The sequence below is a fragment of the Mus caroli genome, unplaced genomic scaffold (assembly GCF_978045245.1).
Source record: "Mus caroli unplaced genomic scaffold, Mus_caroli_1 scaffold_1, whole genome shotgun sequence".
NCBI lineage: Eukaryota > Metazoa > Chordata > Mammalia > Rodentia > Muridae > Mus > Mus caroli.
The window spans coordinates 87,581,517-87,594,662 of record NW_028227256.1 but is presented as its reverse complement, the minus strand read 5'-3'; the positions used below and the strand labels follow the sequence as shown (position 1 = coordinate 87,594,662).

The window sequence follows — 13,146 nt, the reverse complement described above, 5'->3', positions numbered from 1 at the left end:
TCCCAAGTCCTCTCTTGCTAAGATACAGCCTGCGGTCTTTTTCTAGGGGTCTGCTGTGATCCTCATGGCTGGGCTGAAGGCTGGGAGTGTGTAAGAGCAAAACCGCTCCTGTCTTGTGAGTCCCAGTGGATCCTGAAGTGCATGCAAAGCTGCCCTTTTCTGGGCTTAGAAGGTGTGAGTATCGAAACAGAATAACTACCTAGCTTTTCCAAATGAGTAGGTATAGCATATGCTTTGTCTAAAATCTTTGTTGTTTGTAATTAATACCCTAGGAAGCTGATGTAAAATCAAAGGCAGGAAATGAATTTCAGCATGAAAATCTGGAAGCACCTACTTGTGCATTATTTAAGCATGTCTGTTCTTTGAAATACATGTCTTTTCATGGTTGTTTTATTTTCATGCAAAATACCAATATTCTAGTAAAAGTATTTTAGTAAAAAATAGTTTGCACATTGAAACTATGCATACTGACATTTCAAGAGCACAGATTTCTGAGTTCTATAAGCATATATATGCATATGTATGTATATATATATATGTATGTATGTATATATATGTATATATGTGTATATATATACATACACACATATGCCTATTTGTGTGTTTGCATATGTGTGTCCATACACTATGTGCACAGGTATATGGAAGCCAGAAGTTCACTTTGGATTGGGTGTCATTTCTTAGGAGCTGTCTATCTAGATTATTTTCCTTTTCAAGGTTTAGTTCATTATTGTTTAATTATGTGTACATGTGTGGATCTGTGCACATGTTGTGGATGCCTGTGGAGGCCACAGCCATCAGATCTCCAGGAGCTGGGGTTACAGGCACTGGTGATCCATCTGACATGAGTTCTGGGAACCAAACATGGGCCCCCTACGTGACAGTATGCATTCTTAAGCCCTGGGCCATCTTTCTAGACCTCACCTTGGCCTTTCAAGTCAGGAGCTAGCTGATTAAGCTAATCTGGCTACCTGGTAAACACCAGAGATCAATCCCCCATCTCTGCCTCCACAGCACCGGGATTATAAACAGGTAACATCTCCAGAGATGCTGACGCCTGAACTCCGCTATGCAGCAAGAATGATCTCCCCCACCTCTGGGGTTGCTTCGTTTTGTTTGGTGACAGAGCCTTGTTATGGAGCCCAAGCTACCTCAGTTTCCTACATGCTGGGATCACAAGCATTGCTACCACATGTATGACAAATGCACAGTGTTCTAAGTCTCCATCTCTGAGCTTTCCGGACAAGTGGGGAATCACTGCTTTAAAAAAAAATCACAAACACAGGCTGGAGAGAGATGGCTCGGCTTTTAAACCCAAATACTGTTCTCATGGTATTTAACATGAGTTCGGTTTCCAGCACCCATGTCAGGAAGCTCACCACCGCCTGTAACCCAGTGGTTCTTCACCTTCCTAATGCTGTGACCCTTAGTGTAGTTCCTCATGTTGTGGTGACCCCCTAATCATAAAATTCTTTTTACAGCCACTTCATAACTGTACTTTTGCTACAGTTAGGAATCATAATGTAAATATCTGATCCATAGGACATCTGATCCGTGACCCCTGTGAAAGGGTCGTGACTCACAGGTTGAGAACCACTTCTCTAACTCCAGCTCCCAGGGATCCAACACCTTCCTCTGGCTTCCACAAGCCAGAGTACTCATGCACATACTACCTCTGCCCCCACCCCATAATTAACAAAAATAAAAATCCCTTAAAAATGTAATGCACACAGTATTTACACAGTCCCCTTACATTCGTGAGTAGAGTGGGCGGTGCATACCTTGTTCTTCTCCTCATATTGCCGCTGAGACTCGGCCAGCTGCTCTTCCAGCTCCAGCAGCATGTCCTTCAGTGTGTCCACCTGGTACATGAAGTTGGTCTTCTCATTGTCTAGCTGGGCGTTGGAGACCATAGCTTTCTTGTACTTCTCCTCAACTTCGGCCAGCGAGTCCTGCAGAAACCAGGATGGTGTTTCAAAATTGCCAAAGGAGACCAAGTCTCTTTCCATTGAGAAGACAATGTCCCATCCCTGGGACAAGGACCTTTTAGCTGTCGGGGAAGAACAAGTATAGCCTATGGCTTGCCTGTTGACTATGTTAATTGAGCCTGGAAGACCCACCCTAAATTCGGGCTATCCCTAGGCGGGAATCCTGGCTTGCATAGGAAGAAGGGGAATACCTATACAGCTTGTTCTCTGCTTGCTGACTGCACAGGCACTGTGACCAGCTGCCTCACACTCCTGCCACCAGGGCATCCTGCCACGATGGCCTGGATCTTTGAACTGTGAGCCCAAACCCCTCCTCCCTTAAGTTGCCTTTGTTGGCAATAGGAGTAACTAGGACAGCAATGTCTTTTCTTGTTAAGACAAGGAAGCATGTGGGACACCGGGGTTGCTTGGGGAGGCAGCAGAGCCAGCGACTGATTCAGCAGCCAGAATCTTCCCACCACAGGCCATGGCAGCTCAGTGCGTTTCTGAAGTCATTACTCAATGTGAAGGAGCCAGTTACTGATGGAAATAAAACCCTGCCACAAGCCACTGCTGGGCTGGCTTCAGGCTTGGGAACCAGGAAAGGAGCTGTGATCCTTTCAGATTTCTGACTCATGGGAAATAAAACAAGGTGCACAGGTCTTACTGGGTAGTTCCTGGAATGACCAAGGTCATTTGTTTGAAAGGACAGCCGTGGGAAAGAGGCTGTAAAGATAATATTGGCAGTGCCCAAACTTGGCTCTCACTCTTGCAGGCTCTAAAATTTAAATGTCAGGAGAGTGAAGCCAGGAGAGCAAGAGGGGGCAGTCACCAGCTTGAGCTACGCAGAGTCTATGAAAGAGGTTGCCAGCTCAAGGGTCGGAGCTATGAAGAGGCCCTGTGGACTCCAGCACTGGTCCCGCTATGGGTATACACCATGACAACCCAAAGTGGTATCATTGGCTCCCAGTTGATTTGTGGTTCCATTTTTAGATGAGTGAAAATCCAGGGCCTTCATTTTTCTATTATCTAGAAATGATTATGAACACAATGAATTAGTATGTGACTTATGCCACCTGTCTGTCTGGTGTATGTTGCCATGGAGTTTGGATGACTTCTTAGGCCCTTTCTGAGGAGACAAGAAAGAAGGAACCGATCTGTATTTACTGCTCGATCCCAGACTTGTCTTGAGCTTCTTCTGGATATGGCTGCTGTGTGCCTTGGCACCAGCTTCCCTGTGGCACCTGTTCACCTCAGTGTTGTTAAGGAACAGGGACAGGACATTTCCTGTTGGCATGGCGATGTCCTTCACAGTCTGAGAGTAGTGCACACACGTACACCTTCCGATGCTGTTCCCCTAAGTAAACGTTGACAGCATGCAGTAACCCGGATGCTTCGGAAGCACGTGCGTTAGGGCGGCTCTAGTGAGCTCAGCACAGCAAACTGGGAGGACACTTGTATGTGAGAACCGTGGAGAGCAAAGAGAAGCAAAACTCTCTAGTGTCTGTCTGCTGTGCTTTCAAAGTGAGACATTGGCTCTAAGCCTAGGGGGAGGGTGTTAAGGACCATCCCATATTAGGGGCTTGGTCCATCACCTTCTCCATTGGGGACTCACTGTGTTCAGACACTGCATTTGGAAGACAGGGACAGATGCATGCCATGTTAGAATTCCCATGACCCTACCCTTTCCACAGCCGGTGCCCTTCACAGTGAGCATGCTCATGGGACCTCTGTGAGGCTTTTTAAAGTTAAGGTGGGTTAGTGTCATGGGCTCAGACTTCCACAAACTGGTACCTTCATCTCTTTCAGTCCCTGCATGTATTTGCCTTCTACATCCTGAATCTGGTCCTTTAACTCATTAAGTTCCTGAAGGAAATGCACAAAAGGCAAACGACATCAAAGGAGAGAATTGGCAGAGCGTGCGCGTGCGCGCGCGCACACACACACACACACACACACACACACACACACACACCCCTATGGCTTTCTTATGTCTGGGTCCATCATATTGGCAGTAGGAGGCATTGTTCCTTCTGTATTTTATTAGGTGTTAAAGAAAAGCAAAAATAAGTTTCAGTGTTATACACATTAAAATTTATGTAATTCACGTTTTTATACATTGTTATAAAATCTAGGTGTATCTTGCACTGTTTATAAATTTTTTAAAAATGGGCAAAATGTTGGGGTTGGAGAAATGGCTCATGGGTGAAGAGGGCTTGTTCTTGCAGAGGACCTGGGTTCAATTAACAACATCCACATGGAGACTCAAAATTGTTTGCAATGCAGTTCTAGGAGATCTGATACCCTCTTCTGGTCTCTGTGGGAACCTGGTGTGCATGTGGTACACAGGCATACATGAAGGCAAACCCCCATACACATAAAATAAATAAGTCTTAAAAAAAACCAGGCAAGTGGGGGCTGAGCTTGGATAGATGGCTCAGTGCTTCCGAGAGCCTGCTGCTCTTCCTGCTTCCCAGCACTCGAGTCAGATGGTTCTGTGACCACCTGTGACTCCAGCTTCAAGGGATCTTTTTACCCTCCTCTGATCTCAGCAGCACACACGTGGCACAAATACACACACACACACTAATAAACCTTAAACAAAAACTAACCAAAAGAACTCTGACAGTGAGCTTCTGTGGGCAGAGGCCAGCACATCCCAATTACAGAGTCCTCAATATCCACCCTGCTTCTCTCCATGTGCCTGGTACCCAGGAGAGTATCTGCCTTGAGCTAATCTCCTGGCAAACACCTGCCAGGCAAATGAACGGTATTCATGCCCAAGAGCAGAGTCTAAATCAGACTGCAACGATTCCCTCCCCTCCCCCTTCCAGCCCATCGAGAAAACAACAGTGCTGTTAGCTGAGGATGTTCAGGTCTGGTACACAGCATTTAAGGGAGCAGACAAAATAAAAAAGCCATATCCTCATACTCCTAAACCACAGTAGCTGCAGTTTAGGTCTAACACCAGCAGCTGCTCCAGGCCCTCTTCTGTTCTCCTGGCAAATGTCACTGCCAGTGGAGCTGGGTCCCTGTGAGCCAGATGCGAGTATGAGGAAGTTCTCCCACAAAATTAGCCAAATCCCGGGCTCTCACACCCTCTGTTTGACTTGACTCTGTTCTCTGAAGGACACAACATCCTGGTCACCTGCCCTCAATCCTTCCCTGTTTGGGACACAGCTGCACCAGTTACCTAACAGTACATGTAGAACTAATAATTAACAAACGGCACTGGGCTGTGTGTCTTTCCAATATACAGAGGAGTTCATCAAATACATGGCACCAATCTCAGTGTCAAAGGTTTAACAGAGAATAATGCCTGTGTGTTATGCTAAGAGAAAAACCATCATTAAAATCCAGTGATGGAGTCTACCGAAGGCATGCTACAGACAGAAGGGAGGACATACTCTCCAGGCAAGGGGAAAAGATGCTAGAGGATGGGCAATCTCTGTGGTCCTGGAACAAGGATGCGGGGATAGGGGACCAGAATGTTAAAGTGTCTAATGAAAAGCAAATATCCACATGTTAGCACATGGTGAAAGATGGCATGGCCTCCGGAGAGCACGGCATGATGGCTGGAGGAGGACTCCCAGGGATGCTGCCTGAGCTCAGTCCAGTGTTAGGAGAACACGCCACGTTTTAGGCAGGCAGAGGAGATGGGACTGATCTTGAACCTCACAAATGAAGTCTCTGTAAATCCAAAACTAATTGTCCAAGGGGTTCTGTCAAGTCACACGTGAGCCCAGTGTTTTACCTTGATTTCCCTGATGGATGCTTCGGTGTCCATGGAGATGGAGGTATCTCCACTCCCTCTCCGGGAGGAAGTCCCACCCAGAGATGCCAGTGTGGCTGCAGACAGGCTAGGCATGTTACGGGAGCCCTGGAATGGGTGAGGATCAGATGTGATTAGGTAAAACCAAAATTACCAATGAGTCGAACATCTCAGAACCTTTTGTGTCAATTTTAGCTTCCACAGGTGATCATGTTTGTGTATGAGCATGTGTGTGAGGGGTGAGCTAGATGGCCAGCTGCAGTATTGGGGCTACAGGTCTGTGTAAACACACTGTGGGCTTTTTACATGTGTGCTGGGGATTTGAACTCAAGCTGTCACTTTTGTGCAGCAATCACTTTATCCGCTGAGCCATCTCTCCAGTCCCAGAGCACCCTTTCTTTAACTCAGTTTCTCTACTGGACTATCTCCTGTGGGCTTCTTGCTAGTGATAAAGAGGGTTCATTCGGAGTTGTCTCACTGGTGTCTGGTTAGCCATGAGCTCTTCGCTGTCCCTCATATTTCAACTCATGATGGACTCCTTTGGGGATATAACATCATGTTGTGTGGCCCACTTAGTAGCCTCTGTCATTCGATTACTTTATTAAGCACCAAGTAACTAGGTTCCTGTCAGCCTCACCCAGGACCATCTCGTTTCATAACTAAGCTAAGGCAGAGGCTTACAGAAATCCTTACCTTCTCAGCGAAGTCTTTGTCTGGTCTTTCTTCTACCTGTGGGGGAAATGGACAGCTGTCAAATATTACAAAGCACTGAATTACAACTCCTATGATCATTTCAAAGACCCACATTGATCTGGAGATTGATGCTAAAAAACAAAAGAAACACAACAACAACAACAAAAAGTCCAAACCAACTGCACAAATCAAGAAACGTTAGCTTGTGCTGTAATTTAAAAAGTAAAGAGAAACTCTTATTAAACTCTGGCTCTCCCCATCTTTCCTGCCTCTCTGAGGCCCTTCCTTCCCTCAGATCGAAGCCTCAGTGGGACTTGGAGCAGCCTAAGAGGCTGAAAGCAGTGTGCATTGGTGCTGAGTCCCAAGGGATGTACACACCTGGGGTAGAGGGTGTCTTGGGGACAGAGGCCGAGTCTGACTTAAGGACTATCCCTTCCTTTGCTCAACATCTACTATGAGACCAAGTTCCATTCCTGGGCCTCTGGGAAGTCAGTCACACAGGCACCATGCTGAAACACCATCAGAACCTGCTGCCCTCTTAGTGCCAAGTTCAGAAGTTCTTAACTTTGACCCCAAGAGTTTTCACCAAAAGAGGAGTGACACTGCATCTCAGTGTCAGACTCACAGATCTGAGTGGCCTGGGACTCTGTGGATGCCTGTGCAGGTTTACAATGGTTACCACCATGCTCTGGGGTTACAGAGCACAGACAACATGAGTAGCAAGTGAAAATGGTCACCAAACACAAGACCAGTGGGCACCTCCGATGCCCGTTTCTTTTCTAGGTGTATCCCAAGTCTAACTAGCACATGGCAAGGACTCAGGGGCCCTGCTGCACAGACCAGTGGAGTCACGGCTAGCCTCTGCTCATGTGTGGAGTTATTACCAGGTGTGAAGTTCACACTAGCCTAACTGTACAATCTGGGGATGCTAAGGCAGGCCCTGATTGAGACAGTCATATCTTACTGTCTGCAGAGTTAAAGAGCCCTGCTCCATTTTCCTTGGGGGGTGTACGCATGTATGAATGTTCACAACTGTGAACATGTGTATGCATTTACAGAATGGAAGAGCCCTGCTCCCCTCTCCTTGGGTATGTATGCGTGTATGCATGTTCATGTTTGGGAGCACGTGTGTGCATGTGGAGGCCTCAAAAAAAAGCCAATAAAGATAAAAATATAATTTGTATGGCCCATAGTTTTTTTTTTTTTAAAAGTCTTTGCTCTAACATATATAGTTAATGCAGAATACGAAAACTTGGGGAGGGGATATAGAGACCATGTGGAGAAAAATCTAAAACTGTGTTCCTGCTCTCAATACAGATACATGAAATGTACCCTTCAGCATATAGTGCATCTAGTTTTGTTTTCAAATTGACAAAGTGCATCTATTTATCAGCCTTTTTGAAACAGCCAGGGGCCCCAAAGGGCCCCAACAGGTCTGCTATTCCCGCTGGCTCCACTAGATGGCGGTCTAGCCTGGTCTGTCTATGGTTAGGTTGGCCTCAGGTCAGGCCCAGAAAGCAGACAGCTGTACCCTTTTCAGAAAGCCCCAGACACAAAGGGACAGATAAGTAACCCAGACGGAATGCTTCACTCTGAGCATGTCACTGCCCCTCTGAAAATAACAGACAGCACACATTCATGGCTGTACCATGACCGGTGTGAAGGCTGCCATGAAGACAAGGCCACCAAAGGTGGCCACAGAAGGGTGGAGCTCAAGGGCTGCTGTTGGACACAGCAGGCACAAGGGACAAGCAAGTCATGGGACTCTTGTGACCCACTGAGTTGTTCTATCACCATTCCCCAGTTCTCCGCAGTTGAGAGTAACGCCACACTAACAGGATTCCAGATGGCATAGTCTTTTATCATTGCCACTAAGTGTATTCAAAGACATCTAAAATTTACCAGGCATGGTGGCACATGCCTGTAATTCTAACATTTGAGAGGTTGGGGAAGGAAGGTTTGAATCTGAGGCCATGCTTGGCCCCAGAGCAAGAACTAGTCTCAATTTTCTTCCTCTAAATTTTTTCCCCCTAAAAACCAGTCCTTTCTAAGAAACGTCAATGGGGGCAAAGACGGGCAACTTCCCCCCCCCTTCCAAAACCAAGTCCTCTACAGGAAGACGGTAACACAGTGAGTCCAGTCCGCACCATCTCAGTGGGTTTCTGATGAGAATCACATGATGACATTTTAAACATCAGCTTGCATGTCACCATTAGAAGATAGAGAGACCTAAGAAAGAGCTGGGTATGAGAGAACCTAGCCTCATGGTCCCAGCTCCCAGGTGGGCCACAGCAAGACCCTGGAAAGCAAACAGGCTCCCATTGCAACGACCCTCTCAAAACAAGGGACACAGCAAACCCTGCTCAGGGAGCACCGGTTTTAAGGACCAATTTCCTCCGAATGCAGGTAACAGTGGGGCTTACTGTTAGGGTGGGGGTTTTTGGTTTTATTGTGTATTATTTATTTGGGGTATGTGTGCATGCCATGGCACATGTTGGGGAGGGGTCAGAGGGCAACTAGTGGGGTTCAGTCTCTCCTTCTATGTGGGTCTTTGGGTTCTGACTCAGATCATCAGGCGTGACAGTAAGTACCTTTACCCACTAAGCCATCACACTGGCCCTAATTCTATTTTTAAGACAGAGTTTAAGTAGTTGAGAGTAGCGTGAGATTCACTGCGTTGCCCAAGATAGCCTTGAAATCAGGCTCCGCCTTTCTCAGCCTCTCTAGTATTGGGATTACCATCATGAGCCACCATACTTGGTGGATCATAGGTTTTAGATCCAATCTCGTACCCATAGGTGCAGGCTTGCTCTCCACCTGAACCCTGCCTTGCCTCTTTAGACAACATGAATCACGGGGGTGGGGGTGGAGGGGGTGTCTTTGTTTTCAAATTCGAATGAGCAGACAGCTAGCTCAGCACTTTTCTATGAGTACACAAGACAGCACGAGTCCTGGCTCCACCTGAGACATTCCTGAAGGATGCTTCAGATCTGTGGAAGCTCTCTTGGATTCCAGTGGGCTGTAGGGCTTAGATGAGGAGGATGCCCTAGGTGTCACCTGGCTCTGCTTGGCTGTGGTTCAAGCCTAGATCCTCTAACCCCAGCTTCTGCCTCTCTCCATGCACCTGCCCTCATGGCTCGTGCAGGTGCAGCTGATGTTTATGTTATTTATTTGATGAACATCTTCTAGCCCAGTCTGTGTATCCCATGAAGGGCAAGGGCAGGTTTGCATTGCCTAACACTGTTGACTCATGACCAGACTATTCTAGGTGCTCAATTAACATGAGAAAAATATGGTGTGTGTGTGTGTGCATGTGTGTACACATACGCACTTCCTACATTTCTTTCTGTGGCTTTCCAACCAAAAGCAACTTGGGAAGGAAAAGCTTTATTTGGCTTGCACCCCCCAGGACACAGTCTGCCATAGAGGGGGCACCAGGGCAGGAACTTGGAGGTAGGAAGCATGGCTAGCTTTTTTATAAAACCCAGGACTGTCTAGGTATGGTATCACCCACAGTAGGCAGCACCTCCTACAGCAATTAAAATAATCTTTTACAGACCAACACGGTAAAGACAATTACTCCATTGAGACTCTGGTTTCAGGTGATTCTAGGCTGTGCTGACAGTTAACACTAATTAGGATGGAAAGGCTAAGTGGAGGTGGGGACGGAGTTATAGAAGGGTGGGAGTGGGGTGGGGAGCGGTGCTAGAATGAGGTGGAACACCGTCCCCTGCCACTTACATTTGGGCTGATGTATCTTGGCTCTCCTAAGAATTGTATCATTGGGAGCCCCAAGCCTTTAGTCTTAGCCCTTGCAGTAGCCTATGGACACAGAGGTATATTCACGTTTTTTAAAGGGGAATGAACGATCACTTCCTTTGTTTGGTGACTTTTGCTCTTCGGTTGCACCACCCTGCCCCCAGTGTGTAGCACTGCCTCACTTCCTGTCTGACAGATGTAAGATGCAAAGCCTTGAGGGCTGCTGCTGGCTTTTGGATTTTCTTCTGTCTTTGGCTCCTGGTGAAATACTAAGCCAGGGGTATTATCCAAGAACCAATATGGACACCAACAACTGTGTCCTATTATGGCTAGGGCAGCTCAAACCAAGCAAAAACATATGCCTTTCAGGGGGCTACTTTGTCTGAAGGAGTTTATCTCTGCCTACTTGCCCCAAGTCAGGAACAGGAGCTGTGACGTGGTGTTAACTCCATCTTTTAACCCCTGCCTCGCTGCACATCCTACTGCATGGGTCTCCCACAGAGGCCAGGATGGAAAAAGGTCACTGTATCCTTGTTTGTTCCTAGGGAAGAAGGTGACAAACCCAGCATCCTGGTGCCTAAAGAAGCATAAAGAAAGAATAGAATCAGCCCTGTTGTTTCTAAGATTCAGGTCCAGCATTAACATAATGCTTTTCTGTGTCCCAGGGCTATCGATGCACTGGGAAGGTGGGTGTGCAATTTGGATCGGCTTTTAACAAAGTGTCAATGAGCATGTCCAGCCTTGCTGGTGGGAAGAAACCCAGAAGTTCCTGTTCAGACTTGTGGGTCTTCCTGCCTGAGAGGGAGGAGCAGGTCAGGAGCAGGCCTGGGAGAGGGACCTGGCAAAGGCTAGTGACCCTCCCACTGACTGAAGAATTTCCTGGAGGCTGCCCTGCATTTGCAGAGGGGTCACTGCACCAGAGAACCATACCCAGGAGGCTCCCCAGTTAGTGTGGAGGTACCTGGCTGTTGTGAGGTGCCAGGTTGAGTTGGGAGGCCAGCCAGTTTTCCACACATCTTTGCACTGACCTTCGCTCACTAAATGACAACAGAAATAATGATCGAAAGATCTTTAGGGCAACAAATAAACAGGTGACTGGAGAAGGGAAGGGGGGACATCTACTGATTATCTCTGTGACAGACTTAGCAGCCATCACCGGAGGGAATACAGAGCTCTGCTGGATTGATGCATTTCTCACAGTAGCACAGAAGGGAAAGTATGACCACACCTCCAGTTCCCCACAACACAGAGATCACTTCTCTTGCCTCACAGGCTGCAGAGACCAAGACATACAATGCACGCCTCTGTGAGGAAATAACAGCCAAACTTGTTTCATGTGTGTAAATTTTCCACAGATCTGGAAAGTGCACACACAACAAAAGGATCCGAATCCGACTTCAGTCTTTCCAATCACAGAAACCATGAACATTCCCACATCATGACCTCATCTTGATACTTAAATAAATCCAAGGGCCACGCCTAGTGATGACAAATCAGCCACCCCAGACAGTCATTGCTGGGGCAGCGGGGTGGGGTGGGGTGGGGTGGGGGAGGTGTTGTTAAGAATCTTTGAAAGTAAAGCTACAGACTTCTTTTGATTGCAAACACTCCACTTATTCCTCAAGTGTACAGTTGACTATTATGCACAAGGAAGAGGACTCTACACTAAATTACCATGGGAAAAAACATTGTTCTGAGCAATTTGAAGGCTCTGCATGGATTAGTTTGTATAAGTTAGACTACCACAGAACCTGAGGTGCTCAGGGTAGCCATTCTAATGAAAGGACAGACAGATAATGGGAGAGGGAATGGGGCACTAGGCCATTGAACTCAGTGAGGAGGCAAGGGATCCCAGTGGCTCCTTCTCCAGGGCAAGCAGCTTCTAGCAGGAAAACCTCACAGTTGTAAAAGTCTGCAGTGAATTGAAAAAACAAATCCAATGAGCTCATCTAGGCAAGTGCTATATCTTGGGTCTGCTGCATTCTGGGATGCAGGAACCAATCTTGGGCAGTATAGTGTTCGGGAACTGAGTTCTAAACTATGTATTTATGTCTGAGCCCAGCAAAAGAGATTGGCCTGGACTGTCTGCACTTTCCACTCATGGCTCTCCAAATGTGGGCCTCCCTCCACCCACACCGATGCTATAGCCTGGGTGTGTCTGTCTCCCTACCACAGCCAAAACTGTCTGGTCAGGTGTGGTGCGTATGATACACCTGTAACCTCAGCGCTTGGGAGGTGCAAGCAGGAGGGATAGGAATTCAAAGTTATCTTCAACTATATAGTGAATTCAAGGCCATTTGGGGATAGAAGAAAAAAAAAAAACAAAAAAAACAAGGGGCTGGGGAGGTGGCTCAGTTGGTAAAGTATTTGCTATGAGGCATGATGAGGACCTGAGTTTAATCTCTAGCAACACATTTTAAAAAGAAGAAGAGGGACGGGGAGAAGGAAGAAGAAGAGGAGGAAGAAGAGGAGAAAGAGGAAGAGGAGGGAGAGGAGGAAGAGAAGGAAGAGGAGGAGGAGCAGTAGGAGAAGGAAGAGGAGGAAGAGAAAAAGGAGGAGGAAAGGGAGGAAGAAGAGGAAGAGGAGGAAGAAGGGGAGGAGGAGGAGCAGTAGGAGGAGTAAGAGGAGGGGAGGAAGAAGAGAAGGAGGGTGGGGGAAGAAGAGTAGGAGGAGGAAGCGGCAGCAGTAGAGGCAGCAGCTGGCTTTGTGGTATACAGCTGTAATTCCAGCATCCATGTAGGAGTATTCCGGGTACTTGCTGACTAGCCAGAAAATCAGCAAGAACCAGGCCTGGTGAGAGGCTCTGTCCCAAAATATTTATGTAAACAGCAATAGAGCAAGATAGCAGATATCTCCCCACACATCCCACAACCATACACAAAACAATTCCTTGGTTAGATAATGTTAAAGTAGCCTCAAAGGAAGTCACCGATCGGGTGACGAACTGTGTTCTTT

The 13,146-nt window shown here is 47.1% G+C and overlaps 1 protein-coding gene across 32 annotated transcripts in view; it reads right to left on the bottom strand.

Moving 5' to 3' along the window:
- The window catches only part of Lrrfip1 (LRR binding FLII interacting protein 1), a 129,366-nt gene that overhangs the window by 21,674 nt on the left and 94,546 nt on the right, over positions 1-13,146 (bottom strand). For 24 of the 32 annotated variants that reach the window (XM_029474322.2, XM_085839464.1, XM_029474382.2 and 21 more), the window contains 4 exons: positions 6,433-6,468; positions 5,722-5,847; positions 3,762-3,833; positions 1,782-1,952 (listed from right to left, as the gene is read on the bottom strand). In XM_029474322.2, the coding sequence (XP_029330182.1) occupies positions 1,782-1,952; positions 3,762-3,833; positions 5,722-5,847; positions 6,433-6,468 (405 nt within the window). The remainder of the gene's footprint in view (positions 1-1,781; positions 1,953-3,761; positions 3,834-5,721; positions 5,848-6,432; positions 6,469-13,146) is intronic. The other 8 variants (XM_029474391.2, XM_029474513.2, XM_029474548.2 and 5 more) reach the window with 1 other exon arrangement.